Source organism: Vombatus ursinus, unplaced genomic scaffold (genome assembly GCF_900497805.2).
Source record: "Vombatus ursinus unplaced genomic scaffold, bare-nosed wombat genome assembly UNPS02007284.1, whole genome shotgun sequence".
NCBI classification, from domain to species: Eukaryota; Metazoa; Chordata; class Mammalia; order Diprotodontia; family Vombatidae; genus Vombatus; species Vombatus ursinus.
In genome coordinates this window covers 16,896,422-16,909,916 of record NW_020947062.1, presented here as the reverse complement: position 1 = coordinate 16,909,916, position 13,495 = coordinate 16,896,422, and the positions used below count along the sequence as shown (strand labels likewise).

The following is a 13,495-nucleotide window of genomic DNA, read 5'->3' as shown; positions in this document are numbered from 1 at the left end:
AGAGAGAGAGAGAGAGAGAGAGAGAGAGAGAGAGAGAGAGAGAGAGAATAGCTGGAGAGACACAACAAAAACCATAGAAAACCACAGAAAGGAGGTAACAGAACAGAGGAGAAAGACAGAACACTGTGATGAGATAAATGAATGAGAAAGAACACAGGACTTTTCCTTTTGTAGGACCCAGAAGCTTTACAGAGAACGGGCTATGTAAGCCCCATACCACTCTACCCTACCTTTTTATCACGTCCTTTGGAACGCTTGTTCTAACACACGTTGCCCTTGTATCTAATTTACTATGTGCAAAACATTTCCACCAAATAGAATGGAATCTCCTTATGGCAGGGACTATTTCTCTTCTGTCTTTCTATTCCCCTCCACCCCATTCCCCTCAGCCAGTGCCAGGGACAAAGGGCAAGCGGCTTGTAAGGGATTCTCAGCTGATAGTGTGGGGGAGGGGGAGTCGCAGGAGGTTTAAGGATGGATGAAGAAAGCTTGGAAAACTGATGTGGTGAGTAGGATAGTGAATCAAATAGGGAGATACAAAAGAATTGCCTTGCTGCAGTGAGGATCCAGTTAAAATTATGTAACAAATTTTTAGTTAAGCCAGTCTGTGCTGTTGTGTGATTTTTTTCCAGCTATGTTCAGTAGTACACGTGTAAGAGAGAAGGCATGGTGGTAGGAGTAATCTAAGGTTGGCGCTTGGCAGGATAAGATCATCTATAGAATAAAAGACAAGGGACTTTGAGAGAAGAGGATATTGTAGAGTTAAACTGCTTTGCCAACTGGTAAAAATGGGAAAGGTAGGAGAGTGTAGCCAGTATTGATGGCCTGGGGAAGAACTGAGGAATCAAGGGATTAAAGGTCATAGTGAGGATGCAGCATTGTAAGACAGAGACAAAGATGGAATGGTAAAAGATTATGGTCAAATAGGAACTTCAGAGTTCATGAACATGGAAGTGGAACTCTTGTGGGTAATGGCAAGATCAAGGATACAACCATCTCTCTGTATATTCTATTCATACACCAAAATTTGTTTAGCTATTCTCCAACATAATTTCCCCTTAGTTTCTAGTTTGGGATTGCTACCCAAAGAGCTGCTATAAACATGTCTGTACATTGAGGTCCTTTTCCTACGGTATAATTGGGTCAAAGGGAATACACAGATTAATAACTTTTAGGGGATAGTTCCAAACTGCTTTCAGGAATAGCTGGACCCATCACAGTACCACCAACAGTGCACCAATGAGGTGGTTTTTCCCACCACCCTTCTGTCATTTTCCTCTTTTGTCATCTAGGCCAATCTGATGTGTATTGCTTTAATTTGCATATCTCTAATTATGAACAATTTAGAGGGTTTCTTTTTCAACTGGTTGTTAATAGTTTAGTTTTCTTCCTTTGACAACTGCTTGTTCATATCCTTTGCCAAATTATCTCTTGAGGAATGGATCTTAGTCTTATCAATTTGAATCAATTCTTTTTATGTCTAAGATTTGACATTTTTATCAGAGAAACTTTCTATAAGGTTGCTGTTTCTCTTCTAATTTTGACTAAAGTAGGTTTGTGCAAAAATTTTTAACTTTCTTATAGTCAAAATTATCCCATTGATCTTTTATGATCCTCTCTGTCATTTTAGTAATTAATGCTTCTTCTGTGCATAAGAGCTGAAAGGTAATTTCTTCCTTGCTCTTGGAACCATTTGTTCTAACACGAACTGTTCTTGTATCTAATTTTCTATGTACAAACTGTTTCTGCTTAATACAATGTAAGTTTCTTGTAGCAAAAACTCCTGATATCCAGTCGGTTCTTAATAAATGCTCGTTTAATAGAATTCCATTTCAGTGTTCGTATTCAGCTAATTACATTTCAGCAAAATTATATGTATATATATATATTTGTGTGTGTGTAGTATGTATATATGTAGTGTATATACATATATATATGTGTGTGTATGTGTTGTTGAGTTCTGTCTGATTGTTCATGACCCCATGGCTCAGATTTGAACACAGGCCTTCCTGACTCCAGGCCCAGTCCTCTATCTACTGAGCCACCTAGATGCCTCCTATATATACTTACACATGTATGTATGTATGTATATATATATATATGTGTGTGTGTGTGTGTGTATATCCTCCTCCCTATTCCTATGACCACTGCCTTTAACCAGGAACAGTTTTAGGCCAGGCCATCTCTAGCTGCCTCATTTCTACTCTCTCAGCTACCACAAGGAGGACAAAGAGGTCTCAGCCACCAAGTTCCCAGAGCTCTGTTTTCTGTCCAGTCCTAACTTTCCCACCACTGTATGGATCAGTCTGGAGTCCAGCCCTTCTCACCCAGGGTGCAAAAAGCACCTGCGAGGGGAACACAATGGCCCCAGGAACTCCCTGCAGAAGAGGGGATTTCCTAACCTGAAGCTTCCTAGGGAATTTCTCTTAGAATCTGGCATCAGTTACATCTCTTGTCTGCTAGACAGGGAAATCAGAGTTGCAGGCTGGGGAGGCAGATGGGGAGAGGCAGCAGGGTGAACTGAGCAAATAAAGGTAGCCATCAGCTCAAACGAGGGCCTTTAATCATCCAGATATGCTGGGCATGAGCCTGGGTTGGTGAGTTAGTCACTGTCCCCTGGACTTCCTGCTTTCCAAAAACACAGACTTTCCTGGAGACTGAAAACCCCTTAAGTCTGATCAATGCACAGTTTAAATGGCTTCTGGATTACCTCGGCTTCGGTTTATCTGCACCCCTGCCCCCAAGGGCGGTGAAGCGAGGATGCTCCTGGAGTCGAGGGTCCATGAAATGTACTTGGCTCTTGGCCTAGGGAGTTGCGGGGCAAGAGATGGTCACGATTTCCTCCTAGGATCTCCCAACCTCGCCTCCCGCAGGTGCGCAACCCAGGCATCCCAGGGCTGGCGCTTCGAACCAGGACTTTACTAGAGAGGGGGATGGGAGTGGGGGAGGGAGAAAGAAGTGGGTCCTGGGACGGATAGGATGGGGGGTTCGGGGAGCTCTGAAGCCCGGTTCCCTCGGGGTCACAGTTTGATTTCCAGCCCAGCGGGAGAGGGAATCTCCCCGAAATTTCCCCGGGCGTTGTCTGACCTGTCAGAATCTGAGATCAAGGCTTTGGGAGTGACTGGCTAGGGAGGCGTTCCCTGGGCTAGAGGAAGGAGGGGGGAGAGAGAAAAAGAAAGAGGAGAGAGGGAAGGAGGAGGAGGAAAGAGGGGAGGGGCTGGAGCAGGCAGGGGATGCACCGGAGCCGACCGAGGGGCCGTGGAGGCAGCAGCGGCAGCTGCGGCAGTGGCGGGATCGCGGCGGCGGCCCCTGGTGTCCTGCCCCCCCGGTGTCCTGGCCCCCGGAGGCGCCATGCCCCACACAGTCACTCTCCAGGGCCCCTCACCCTGGGGCTTCCGCCTGGTGGGCGGCAAGGACTTTAGTACCGCGCTCACCATCTCCCGGGTGAGTCCGGGGCCCGCGAGAGCAGATTCCGGGGAGGGGGATTGTAGGAGGGGGATCCCTGGGAGGGGTCCCGAAACAAAGGCTCTCGCAGAACTAGCGGGGGTAGGGGACGAACACAGAGTGGTGATCTGTGTCTGGGGCCGCGGTGCTGAGGGAAGGTGAAAAAAGGCTATTGCCCACCTCTGGCCTCTGAGCCCCTGCCCTGAAAAAGCCTCTTCCAAGGTTTCTGCCCCGTTAGCGCCTGGCTGGGGTGAAGGAGGGACGGATCCGTGGTCTGCGCCGCTTCTAGCTACGGAACTTCGAGACCGCGCGCTGGGCGCGATGCTCCAGGCGCTCACTCCTCTGCGCGGCGCCCCGCCCCGGAGCCAGCCGGACCCGCCAGCCCCGCCGGGCCAGGGAGGTCTGCAGCATCCATCCCCCTTTCTCTTGTAGTGTAACGCCAGCAGAACCCACTTTGAGCTCCCAGTGTATGCCCTTCCAACGAAATGTTATTGGGTCAAAGGAGTTACAACTCTCTGTGGCCCTAACCAAGCTGGACGCCCCGTAGAGTTGATACTGTCACCCTTGGGGTCTTTGAGGTCCTCCAGGTTGACAGGAGAACCCTCCCTAATCCTCCAGGTTCCAGTCCGGGAGAGGGTTTGGCTGGGTTTAGGATACTTCTACATCCCTTTCATCCGGCACATCCCTGACCTTTCCGGGACTCCAGGGGTGAAGTGATGAGGAATGTGCCCTTGGCGGGTGAGGTCTGCCCACAGTTTGTTTCTTGCGAAGAAGAAACGTTTTATTTCCCCTCACGCAATCAGTATTAGGTCCTAGAAGAACCGTACTGCCCAGCCACGTGACTAGCCCTCTGCTAGGTGGTGGGAAGGAGACAGAGAAGGGGACCTGATTGTTTAGGAAGCTCATAGACTGATGGGCAGACAGGACTCCGAGCCAAGTGACCCCTCCCTGGGGTTGCTTGTTAGAAGCAGAGAAGTAGCCAGTAGCCTTGGCAACAGGTGATCAGCTAACGTAGCTGGCACCTTTCAGACTGGCTTGAATCCTCTTTTCCACAGCAGAGTGGATATGCGAAAGAAAATTGGGCCTACAGTCCATAGGTCCATACCCTGAAATCCTTTGCTATAAACTTATATTTAGGAAATCACTGGGTATTTGGACTTTCTTCGTCCTCCCCACTCCCCAAGTTCCTTAGAGTTTGGGGCGATTTTTCTTTTTCTTTGATCTCCAGTGCCTAACGTGTAAAAATGTGCGTTATAGGTACTTAATAAATTTGTATAGGGTAGGATTGGGCTTGTCCTGGTGGAGACGATGCTGTGGCGCAACATGTCTGGTGGGGCGGAGGGCAGTGGGAAATCTGAAGCCTCCTCCTCTCCTGCCCTGTTAAGTGTGGACAACTGCACGGAAGAGAATTTACATCCCTCCCCCTCCTCCAGCCCCACCCCCACCCCACCCCCAGCTGCTCCGGAGGGCAGGAGCGGGTCACACATTTGCAGAAGGTGTTCACATCTCTATGTCAGCTCCTGTTTAATCAACTTCACTGACCTTAGGAGCTGGCAGTGGGAAGGAGGCAGTGTTTGCCTAGTTTCTGAGCAAGGCAGGGACTGGACTCTGGCCCAGAGCTGGAGATGGCTGTAGAGAGTTTTTGTCTTTGAGAAAATCCTGTGTCCTTGGAGCTCTGTAGGCATCTAATCCTTTGGAACAGAGGGGATAGAATGGCCCATAAAACTGCCATCGGCCTCAAGAGAAATCCCAGCTGTGAAAGGATGGAGTTTTCCTTTTTCTATAAACAGAAGATTGTTCATGAAATCTACACTGGCCCAAAGGGTAAAGGGCTTCAGAGTGCCTGAGTGAGGGTCCCTGGCTGGGCCAGAAAATGCAGTTGGAAACAGAAGCTGCTTGTTGTGCTGGTACTTGTCTGGGCCCTCTGGTCTCCTTTAACAGAAAGGTCTATGGGGGGCAGGGGGTTCAAGGCAGCTGATGGGGTTTGACTAGCTGCTCATGCAGAGTGAGCTGAGGAACACAGACATCTGTTAAAACAACATAAACTAGATATGCCCATGGGGGAGTCCTTGGCCTTCCAGGCATCAACATTTAGGCTAAGGAATTTCACAGACTGCTTGGGTTGGGGGATGCAAGCCTAGAGGGCTCCCATTCTGGTATGGTCTGTGGAATTTGCCCCATTGGAAAGGATTGGAAGAAGCTATTTCACACTAAAAAAAAACCATGAAAATACGTCAAAAAAATATTGTGGCACTTGGAAGCCTTCAAAATCTAGCCCAACTGTCTTTAAAACTCTGGTTTTTGTTGATATTTTGTTTTTCTATCGCCATTTCCAAATGTCCCAAATACCCAGCAATCAAGGTTTAAAATGAAAGAGAGGAAACACACACACACACACACACACACCCCAACCTTGTCTGGAAGTATATGCAGTATTACATATCCGTTGTCACCCACCTCTGCAACACAGGGAGGTATATTTTGTCCTTTTTTTTTTTAACCAACAAGAGTGGAGATGACTTATAAGTGCTACACCCAGTCACAGAGGAAAAAATAGTTTGGAATGTCAGAGGATCCAGTGGTTTGTAATTAAGTGAATTGATTTCAGGTAGGTAGATCTTGCTTTAAAAGAAAAAACATTCTATGTCAGGGAGGATTCAAATGATGAGACTCAACTTATATCAGATGGTAGAGAGAAGAGCTCTGGATCAGAGGTGGGAGCTGGATCTGTCCTCGATAGAGTAAGGCCTAGAAGGCCTAAGCCAGGTGTGACAAGGGGCCTGGAACATCTCTGTTCCTGTGATCTTTCTTGGACCACCCCCTGGTTCAGCCCATTCATCTCTCCACTTGTCACTCATGGCAGAGTGGAAATCAGTGAGATGATCCTAAGACCAAGGGAGGTGCATTTTCTTAACTTTTCTCAGACCTAAGCTTGGTCATTGAAATTACACAGCATTAAGCTTTGATTTGTTTGGTCTTAAGGTTTACAATGTTGTGGTCACTGTGTAGATTGTCAGAGAGCCACTGCCTCTGGTCAAGCCTCAAATAGAGAGCAGGAAGCAAGCAGGTAGTAGTGTAGGAGGGATGCAGGGATCCATGGTTTTATGGAAAGAGCACTGGATTCCAGTCCAAAAATCAGGATTCAAATCCAGTTCTGCATAACTGTGCAACTTTGGGAAAGCCATTTCCTTTCTTCTGGGCCTCAGTTTCCTTATCTGTCAAATGAGGGAATTGAATTAGGTTGTCTCCAGGATCTTAAATATTCTCTGCTCCATTAGAGTCAACAAACTAATGAGATCTCCAGCACTTTGTTTTTCCCCAGTAGTAAGTTTAGTTTAAATTGTCCTTGCCAGTGTTACAAGCAGCTGAGGTCAGCCAAACATTGAGTTTATGCTTCAGTGTAAGGCACTGCCCCAGCATAAGTGGCCATATATGGACTGAGAAATGAATAATACTTCAGGAGTATTGTCTGTTTCATACTACTCATCTGTTTCCTAGAAGAATGCTCAGCACTGGAAGATTATAGGGGGAGTCACTAGCAAATGGGGCAGTTTCTAGGATCCATGCAACACTTATGTCCTTTAATAGAATGTCTGACAGCAGAGCTGCTCTCCAAAGGCATGTGGGCTGTGGCTTTATCAGTGGCTCCTGGTCCTGGATGGACCCGTGTGCTTACTGCCACCAGGCAAGGTTTAGGGTTTGGCACAGGGTGGGTGTTGCTACACTACCAAAATAGTGAAGTGGCCCTTGAAGCAGACAATTTACTAACATTAGTGGAATGCCGAGCCTTGTCTCAGCACACAGTTACTCGGGGAGGAAGCTGGTCAGATGCTCAGGCCTTTAATTGTCTCAAGGATTTCAACCCACATCAGAAGGAGCTACCCATTACACAGATGGGAAAATGTAAATCAGCTGCACTGGGGGTGAAAGGGGGACTTGGTTTCTAAGTACATCCATATCAGGGCTTTTCAGAAAGCAGACCCTGGAGACAGGGTGTGGCCAGGATGGGAGAGTCCAGTGTTTAGTTCCTCTGGGTGGGTGTAGGCAATCCAGACCCAGGCCAAAGAGTGGAATTTATTTCAAGCTGGGAGAGAAACGAGAGCTTCTGTAGTCCAACCCCCTCACTGTACAGAAAAGGAACCTGAGACCCAGAGAGGAGAAGTGATTTGCCCAAGGTCACAGGGGAAGCAAGAATTCACCATTTTTTCTGTTTCACCATTTATCTCAAAGCTCTTGAGGCCCTGAAGCTGGGGCCTAAAGTGTCTTCCTGAGAGCTATTGCTAACATTCACCAAGGATTACCTTCCCCTTAAACTGACTACTCCTGGTTCCTTGACAGTCTTCTGATAAGTTTGTACCTAGTGTTGGTGGGACCTAGGTGTCCCTCCCTCTTCCAGGTGAGACGATCCTGTCCCAATCAACAGTGGGTGTCTCCAGAGGGGACCTTGGTAAAGGTCTGTAGCTTTTTTTTTTGTCAGTATTCCCATTTTTTTCAGGTAGGGAAACTAAGGCACAATTTGGTCAAATCTTTCCACAAAAGAACATCAGTTACAAAGAAGAAAAGGAAGGAAAGAAGGTGTGGCTTCTATTCCTGTTGAAAAAATATTTTATAGACTCTAATCTAAAGTACATTTAAGTCAGTGCTAAACATACTCTTACTTTTCTTTGTTCTGTTGTTCCTATCTAACATACCTGGGCAGTCTCTTTGGCCCTGCTCCAGTGTCTCCAGCACAACTTGATCCAGTCCAGGTGGCCCTCCCGGGCATTTGGGCTTGGTGGCTGCAACTGCCTAGTATTTTGGACTTGTTTCATAAATTCCAATGCTCAGCTATGGCAATCCTCTCAATGTTAAGAGCTTGGGGGGCAGCTGGATAGTGCAGGGGATAGAGCATCAGTCCTGGAGTCAGGAGGACCTGGGTTCAAATCCAGCCTCAGACATTCACTAGCTGTTCAACACTGGGTAGGTCACTTAACCCCAATTGCCTCAAAAATAAAAAAAGAGAGAGAGAGAGAGAGTTTGGGAGAGGCATCAGAACATAAGGGATAATAAACTAGACTTCAGAGTTGTGAAGAAAACCTGGGTCCTAGTCCTGCCTCTCACACATAATGTCTGTGAGCAAATCATTGAACCTCCCGGTGCCTTGGGCACTTTTCTAAGATTATAAATTGCAAAACAGGTTGCCATCTGCCTTGGTAGGAGGAATTTCCTCACTGGGAGTCTTCTTTACCAATGAAGTCATAGTTCTAGACTAAGAAAAACTACAGAGGGGAGGAAAAACAAACATGAGCTGTCACCAGTGTTTCAGTTCCCATTCCATTCTTCCTTACTTGTTTAAGAAGCAGAAAATAAAGGACTGAAAAGAAAGGAATGAGGATGATGCTCTGCCAGTGCTACCTAATGAATCAGTGGCAGGACCGGGGCACTGCCCACATTCCACTATAGGTTATCAGCGTGTCCATTTTACTCAGGCCTCTTCTCTAGTTGTTCCACGGGTAAGCACTTAATAAATGCTTGTTGTTTGATTGTTGTGCCTGGGGCAAGTCACTTTAAATCAGAGGATCATAGGGACTTGGAGGGTCTCTAATTCAACTACCTCATTTTCTCTTTGGCAGTTTTCTTATCTCTCTAGGAGGACTGAGTTCCTCCGGGCCAGGAGATGCTCAAGTGAAACTCCCCCATAGCACAATTATGGGGCACCAAGCTGAAAATCCCACTGATGATGAGTTGATTGAGCATGTAGGAAGCAGTTAATCCACCCACAAAGCTACCACTAGTTTGGACTCTCTCTTATCTAGACTACGGCTCCAATCTCTAATTGCTCTCTCTTCTTCCAGTCTTTCCCCCTCTCCAATCCATCATCCAAGTAGCTGCCAAAATAATCTTCCTGAAAGCAGAGGTCTGATTAGGTCACTCCCCAGTTGAAGAATTTTCAATGACTCCCAAGTGCCTTTGGAATAAAACAAATTCTTCAGCTCTGCATTTAAAAACCTTCACAGTCTGGGCCCACCCTACCTTTCCAGACTTATTTCACATTGCTCCCATTTATACACCTTCGATTCTCACCTAATTGGCCTTTGTACTGCTTCCCAAACTCAGAATTCCACCTTCTTTAGGCCTTTACCTGAGATGTCCTGGAACACACTGGCTTCTAACTCAACATTGTTTAGAATTTTTAGTTTCCTTCAAGTTTCCTCAACTGAGGCTGGAAACCTACCTCCTGTTGGAAACCTTTCATAAGCCCCTCTACCTTTCTGTGTTTTCTCTGTCCTATTTATTTGTTTATCTAAATTTCACCCCCACCCACCCCCACTTAGAAAGAATCAGCTAGGAGGCTTCTGTGGGAACGATCCATGGAGCCTAGAGTCAGGAAGACCTCAATTCAAATCCAGCCTCAGATACTTACTAGCAGGGTGACCCTCGGCAAGTCATACTGTGAGCATCAAATGAGATCGTTGGAATCATTGGAAAGGGCTTAGCACGGTGCCTGGCACAGAGTTGGTGGTTAATAAGTGCTTTTTTCCTTTGTTCCTTCCTTCCTTTTTTTTTTTTTGCAAGTTCAACTCTGCCTTATTTATTTACAAAATGATTTGATAAAATAACCTCCCTTCTCCCAGCTTCCCCATACTTACAGCTCTCTTCCACAACACACTTAGTCTGATTCTAGCAATGTTAGTAGCACCATTCATATAGTATTTAAAATCAAGCAAGATCTCATTGTGGTCACTACGATGATTCAAAATCACTTATACCCATGGATGAGATAACTGAGCATATAGTGACTGTTGGTAGCTCCATGGTATGGATTCCTGGATCCACCATACAAGGCATTTGCGGTTGCCAATTATGGAAGGGATCCATGGATAGATACTGCCTTCCTTCCTTCCCTCCCCCCCCCCCCCCCTTCCCCTCTTTTTTTTCTTCCAGGCAAGAATTCTATATCAATTTGTGCTTGTATCCCCAGGGCCTTGCACAGTGCTTTGTATCTGGTGCTTGCTCAGTGTGTCTGGACTTGGCAACATAGCACTGAACTTTGCTCTAGGCTTATTTGTAACTAATCCTGGAGACCATTCAGATACTTTATCTCCAGCCTCTGTGACTTTGCTGTGGCTCTCCCTCCTGCCTCCAATTTTCTTCCTCCTCACCTCTGCCTCTTGGTACTCCTGACTGTTCAAGGCCCAGTTTAAGGGCCACCTCCTTCATGAGGCCTTCCTTGATTTAACCAGTAATTAGAGAGAACCCCTCCCCGCCCCCTCAACACACACACTCTAATCACAGTATATTTCACTTGCATATTTACTCATCAGTGAACATGTGCCAGGAGCTTTCATTTTTGTCTTTCTATCCCCAGGCCTAGCCCAATGTCTAGCACATAGTAGGGCGTTAGCAAATGCTTGTTGATTGATGACTATGATCTTGGGCAAATCCCTTAGGATCATAGGACCAAAATTTTAGGGCTAGAAGGGACCTTTCAGGTCCTCTAAACACCACCCCCATCCCACCCATCCTCATTTTACAAACAAGGGATCTAAGGCCCACTGAGGTGGAATCACTTTCCCAAAGTCACACAATTGACAAGCTGACCTGACCGAGCCAGGGTTTGAACCCAAGTCCTATGTCTCCAAATGCAAACTTTTCAATCAGAGTGATTACTTGACCAGGGCTAGAGGCCACAACTCTGCTAAATTATTTTGAGCTGCTGAGTCACACAAAACTCCACCCACAGCCCTCCATCATCAGGTCCAGCAATTTGATCAATCCTTGGTTTTTTTCTCCTTTCATGGGCTTTCCTTGTCCCTCCACAAACCAGATTTTCATTGCTAATTCTTTTCACTGAGCAGCTTTCTGATTAAGCCAGTTCCTTTGTGGCTTCTCCAGCTTCCACATGGAATGTAAGTTTTAATATCCAGCAAACTCCTATTTACTCGCAGTCTGCACCCTGCCTGGTGCTGATGTGAAACAAAAAAATATACCCCCTCCATCAAGTTAGTGCTAACTTCAAGGAAATGGCTTTGAGGCTTGGTTTGGGGCTTTTGCCAGTCTGTGAGTAAGGGTTTCAGGTTTTCTCAAATAGCTCCTGTTAAATCTTAGCAATAATTTGTTTTCCATGGTGTAGGCACCCTCAGCCATTCTTTCCCTGTCTGGGTTGGTATGGGGCATCGATGAGCTAACTGGCTTGACTTTCAGGTGAAACCAGCATCTTGTTTACAGTGGGGTGAATGTGCCAGGCTGGGATTAGAGTCAGCCATGCATTGGGGCTGAAGAGTCTGAGGAGCTAACAATGCGGAGGTTGGGCAATTCACATCAGAAAGCACGTATTCAGCATCCACTGTGTGCAAAACATGCTGTTAGGCCCTAGGGAAGATACAAAGTTTAGTCACAGAAGTATAGAATCTCTAGTCAGCAAGGACCTCTCAGGCCATCTAGCCAAAGCAGTGGTCATCCAGCCTTTGACTGGAGATTGTAAATGGTGGGGGGGACTACCTTCAGAGACAGTCCATTTCACATTCCTCCAGCTCTAATTGTTAGAAAGTTTTTCCTTATGTGGAGCTTAAATCTGCCTCCCTGAAATCTCCACCCTTTACTCCTAGTTCTGTGCTATGGGACCAAGCAGAACAAGTCATATATAATATACATATATATTTATACATTCATATTTATATATACACAATATACATACACATAATATTTATAATCTCCCCCTCCCCATATAACAGGCTTTCAATGCTCAAAGATAGCCATTGTCACTTAAGAAGTCTCAAAGATTTCTCTTCTCCTGACTAAACAGTCTTCTTATGGCATGGCTTACAGGCTTAGAACCTGGGTGCTGTCCTCTGCTGCTCTCTTCTGTAAGATATGTGTCCCCCAGCAATAGACAGGCTGCTTCAGGTGTGGTCTGACCAGGCCAAGGTTAAGCAGGACCATCCTCTTTGAATACAACTGAAGATCACATTCTTTTTGGCTGGCACATTATACTGTTGGTTTATATTAAGCATTCAGTCCACTGAAATGGCTGGATTCTTTTTCAGACAAAGCACTCTCTGGCTATGTGTCTCCCATGTTATACTTGTGAAGCTGATTTCTTGAATGTTGCATTTATCTCTATTAAATTTCATCTTCAGAGATGTAGTCCGATACTCAAGACTGTTGAAGTATTTTTGGATCATTGTTCCATGATGCAAATATATTAGCTATCCTTTCTTTAAATATATGTCTGTGTATATGTATATATAGATGTATAGATGTGTGTGTATATATGTATATATGTATATATATGTGTATATATATATATATACATATCACTGTCACTTCCCAATGACTCCTTTGCATAGAATCCTCCCTTGTGACAAATATAGAGTCATTATCTACTCTTTAAGGATTTGTGTTATTTGCAAAGTTGATTAACATGCCATCTGTGCCTTCATCCAAATAATTAATACAGATATTAAACAGTACAGGTCCAAGGATATTCCACTGTAGATATCCTTCCAAGTCTATAGTATCCCATTAGTGATTGCTCTTTTGGTTTGGTCATTCAAACAGTTCTGAATCTGCCTACTTGTGCTATCATTTAGCCTGCATCTTTCTAATCACAGGTCCCAGAACAAACAACATAAGAGACTTAGGTCAAGGAAATGCATGTAGTCATAGATTACTTGGACACCAGCAAAACATTTCACAGTCTATTTTTTGTTGTTGTTCAGTCATTTCAGCCGTGTCTGACATTTTGTGACCTCCTTTGGGGTTTTCTTGGAAAATATACTGGAATGGTTTGCCATTTCCTTCTCCAGCTCATTTTGCAGATGAGAAAACTAAGGCAAATAGGATTAAGTGAATTGCCAAGAGTCACACAATTAGTGCTACTGTCTGAGGCTGGATTTGAACTCAGGTCTTCCTAACTCCAGGCCCAGCACTTTAATCGCTGTGCCACCTAAATGCCCCTTTCATAGTCTATAACCTGGCCAGAAAAGAAAATGGGGTTAGCCTGGCATGACTTGTTTTGGATGAAGCCATGCTAGCTCCCTCTTTCTAAATATTCACTAATCATCCTTTT

At 45.6% G+C, this 13,495-nt stretch overlaps 1 protein-coding gene and 1 long non-coding RNA gene across 3 annotated transcripts in view; one reads left to right on the top strand and one right to left on the bottom strand.

Moving 5' to 3' along the window:
* LOC114033474 overlaps positions 1 to 3,728 on the bottom strand; it is a 42,522-nt gene extending 38,794 nt beyond the window's left edge. The window contains exon 1 of the long non-coding RNA XR_003567985.1: positions 3,625 to 3,728. This is a non-coding gene — a long non-coding RNA (uncharacterized LOC114033474). The remainder of the gene's footprint in view (positions 1 to 3,624) is intronic.
* PDLIM4 (PDZ and LIM domain 4) overlaps positions 3,294 to 13,495 on the top strand; it is a 100,927-nt gene continuing 90,725 nt past the window's right edge. For both annotated transcript variants that reach the window (XM_027848970.1, XM_027848969.1), the window contains exon 1: positions 3,294 to 3,444. In XM_027848970.1, coding sequence (XP_027704771.1) covers positions 3,352 to 3,444 — 93 coding nt within the window. In that variant the 5' untranslated portion in view covers positions 3,294 to 3,351. The remainder of the gene's footprint in view (positions 3,445 to 13,495) is intronic.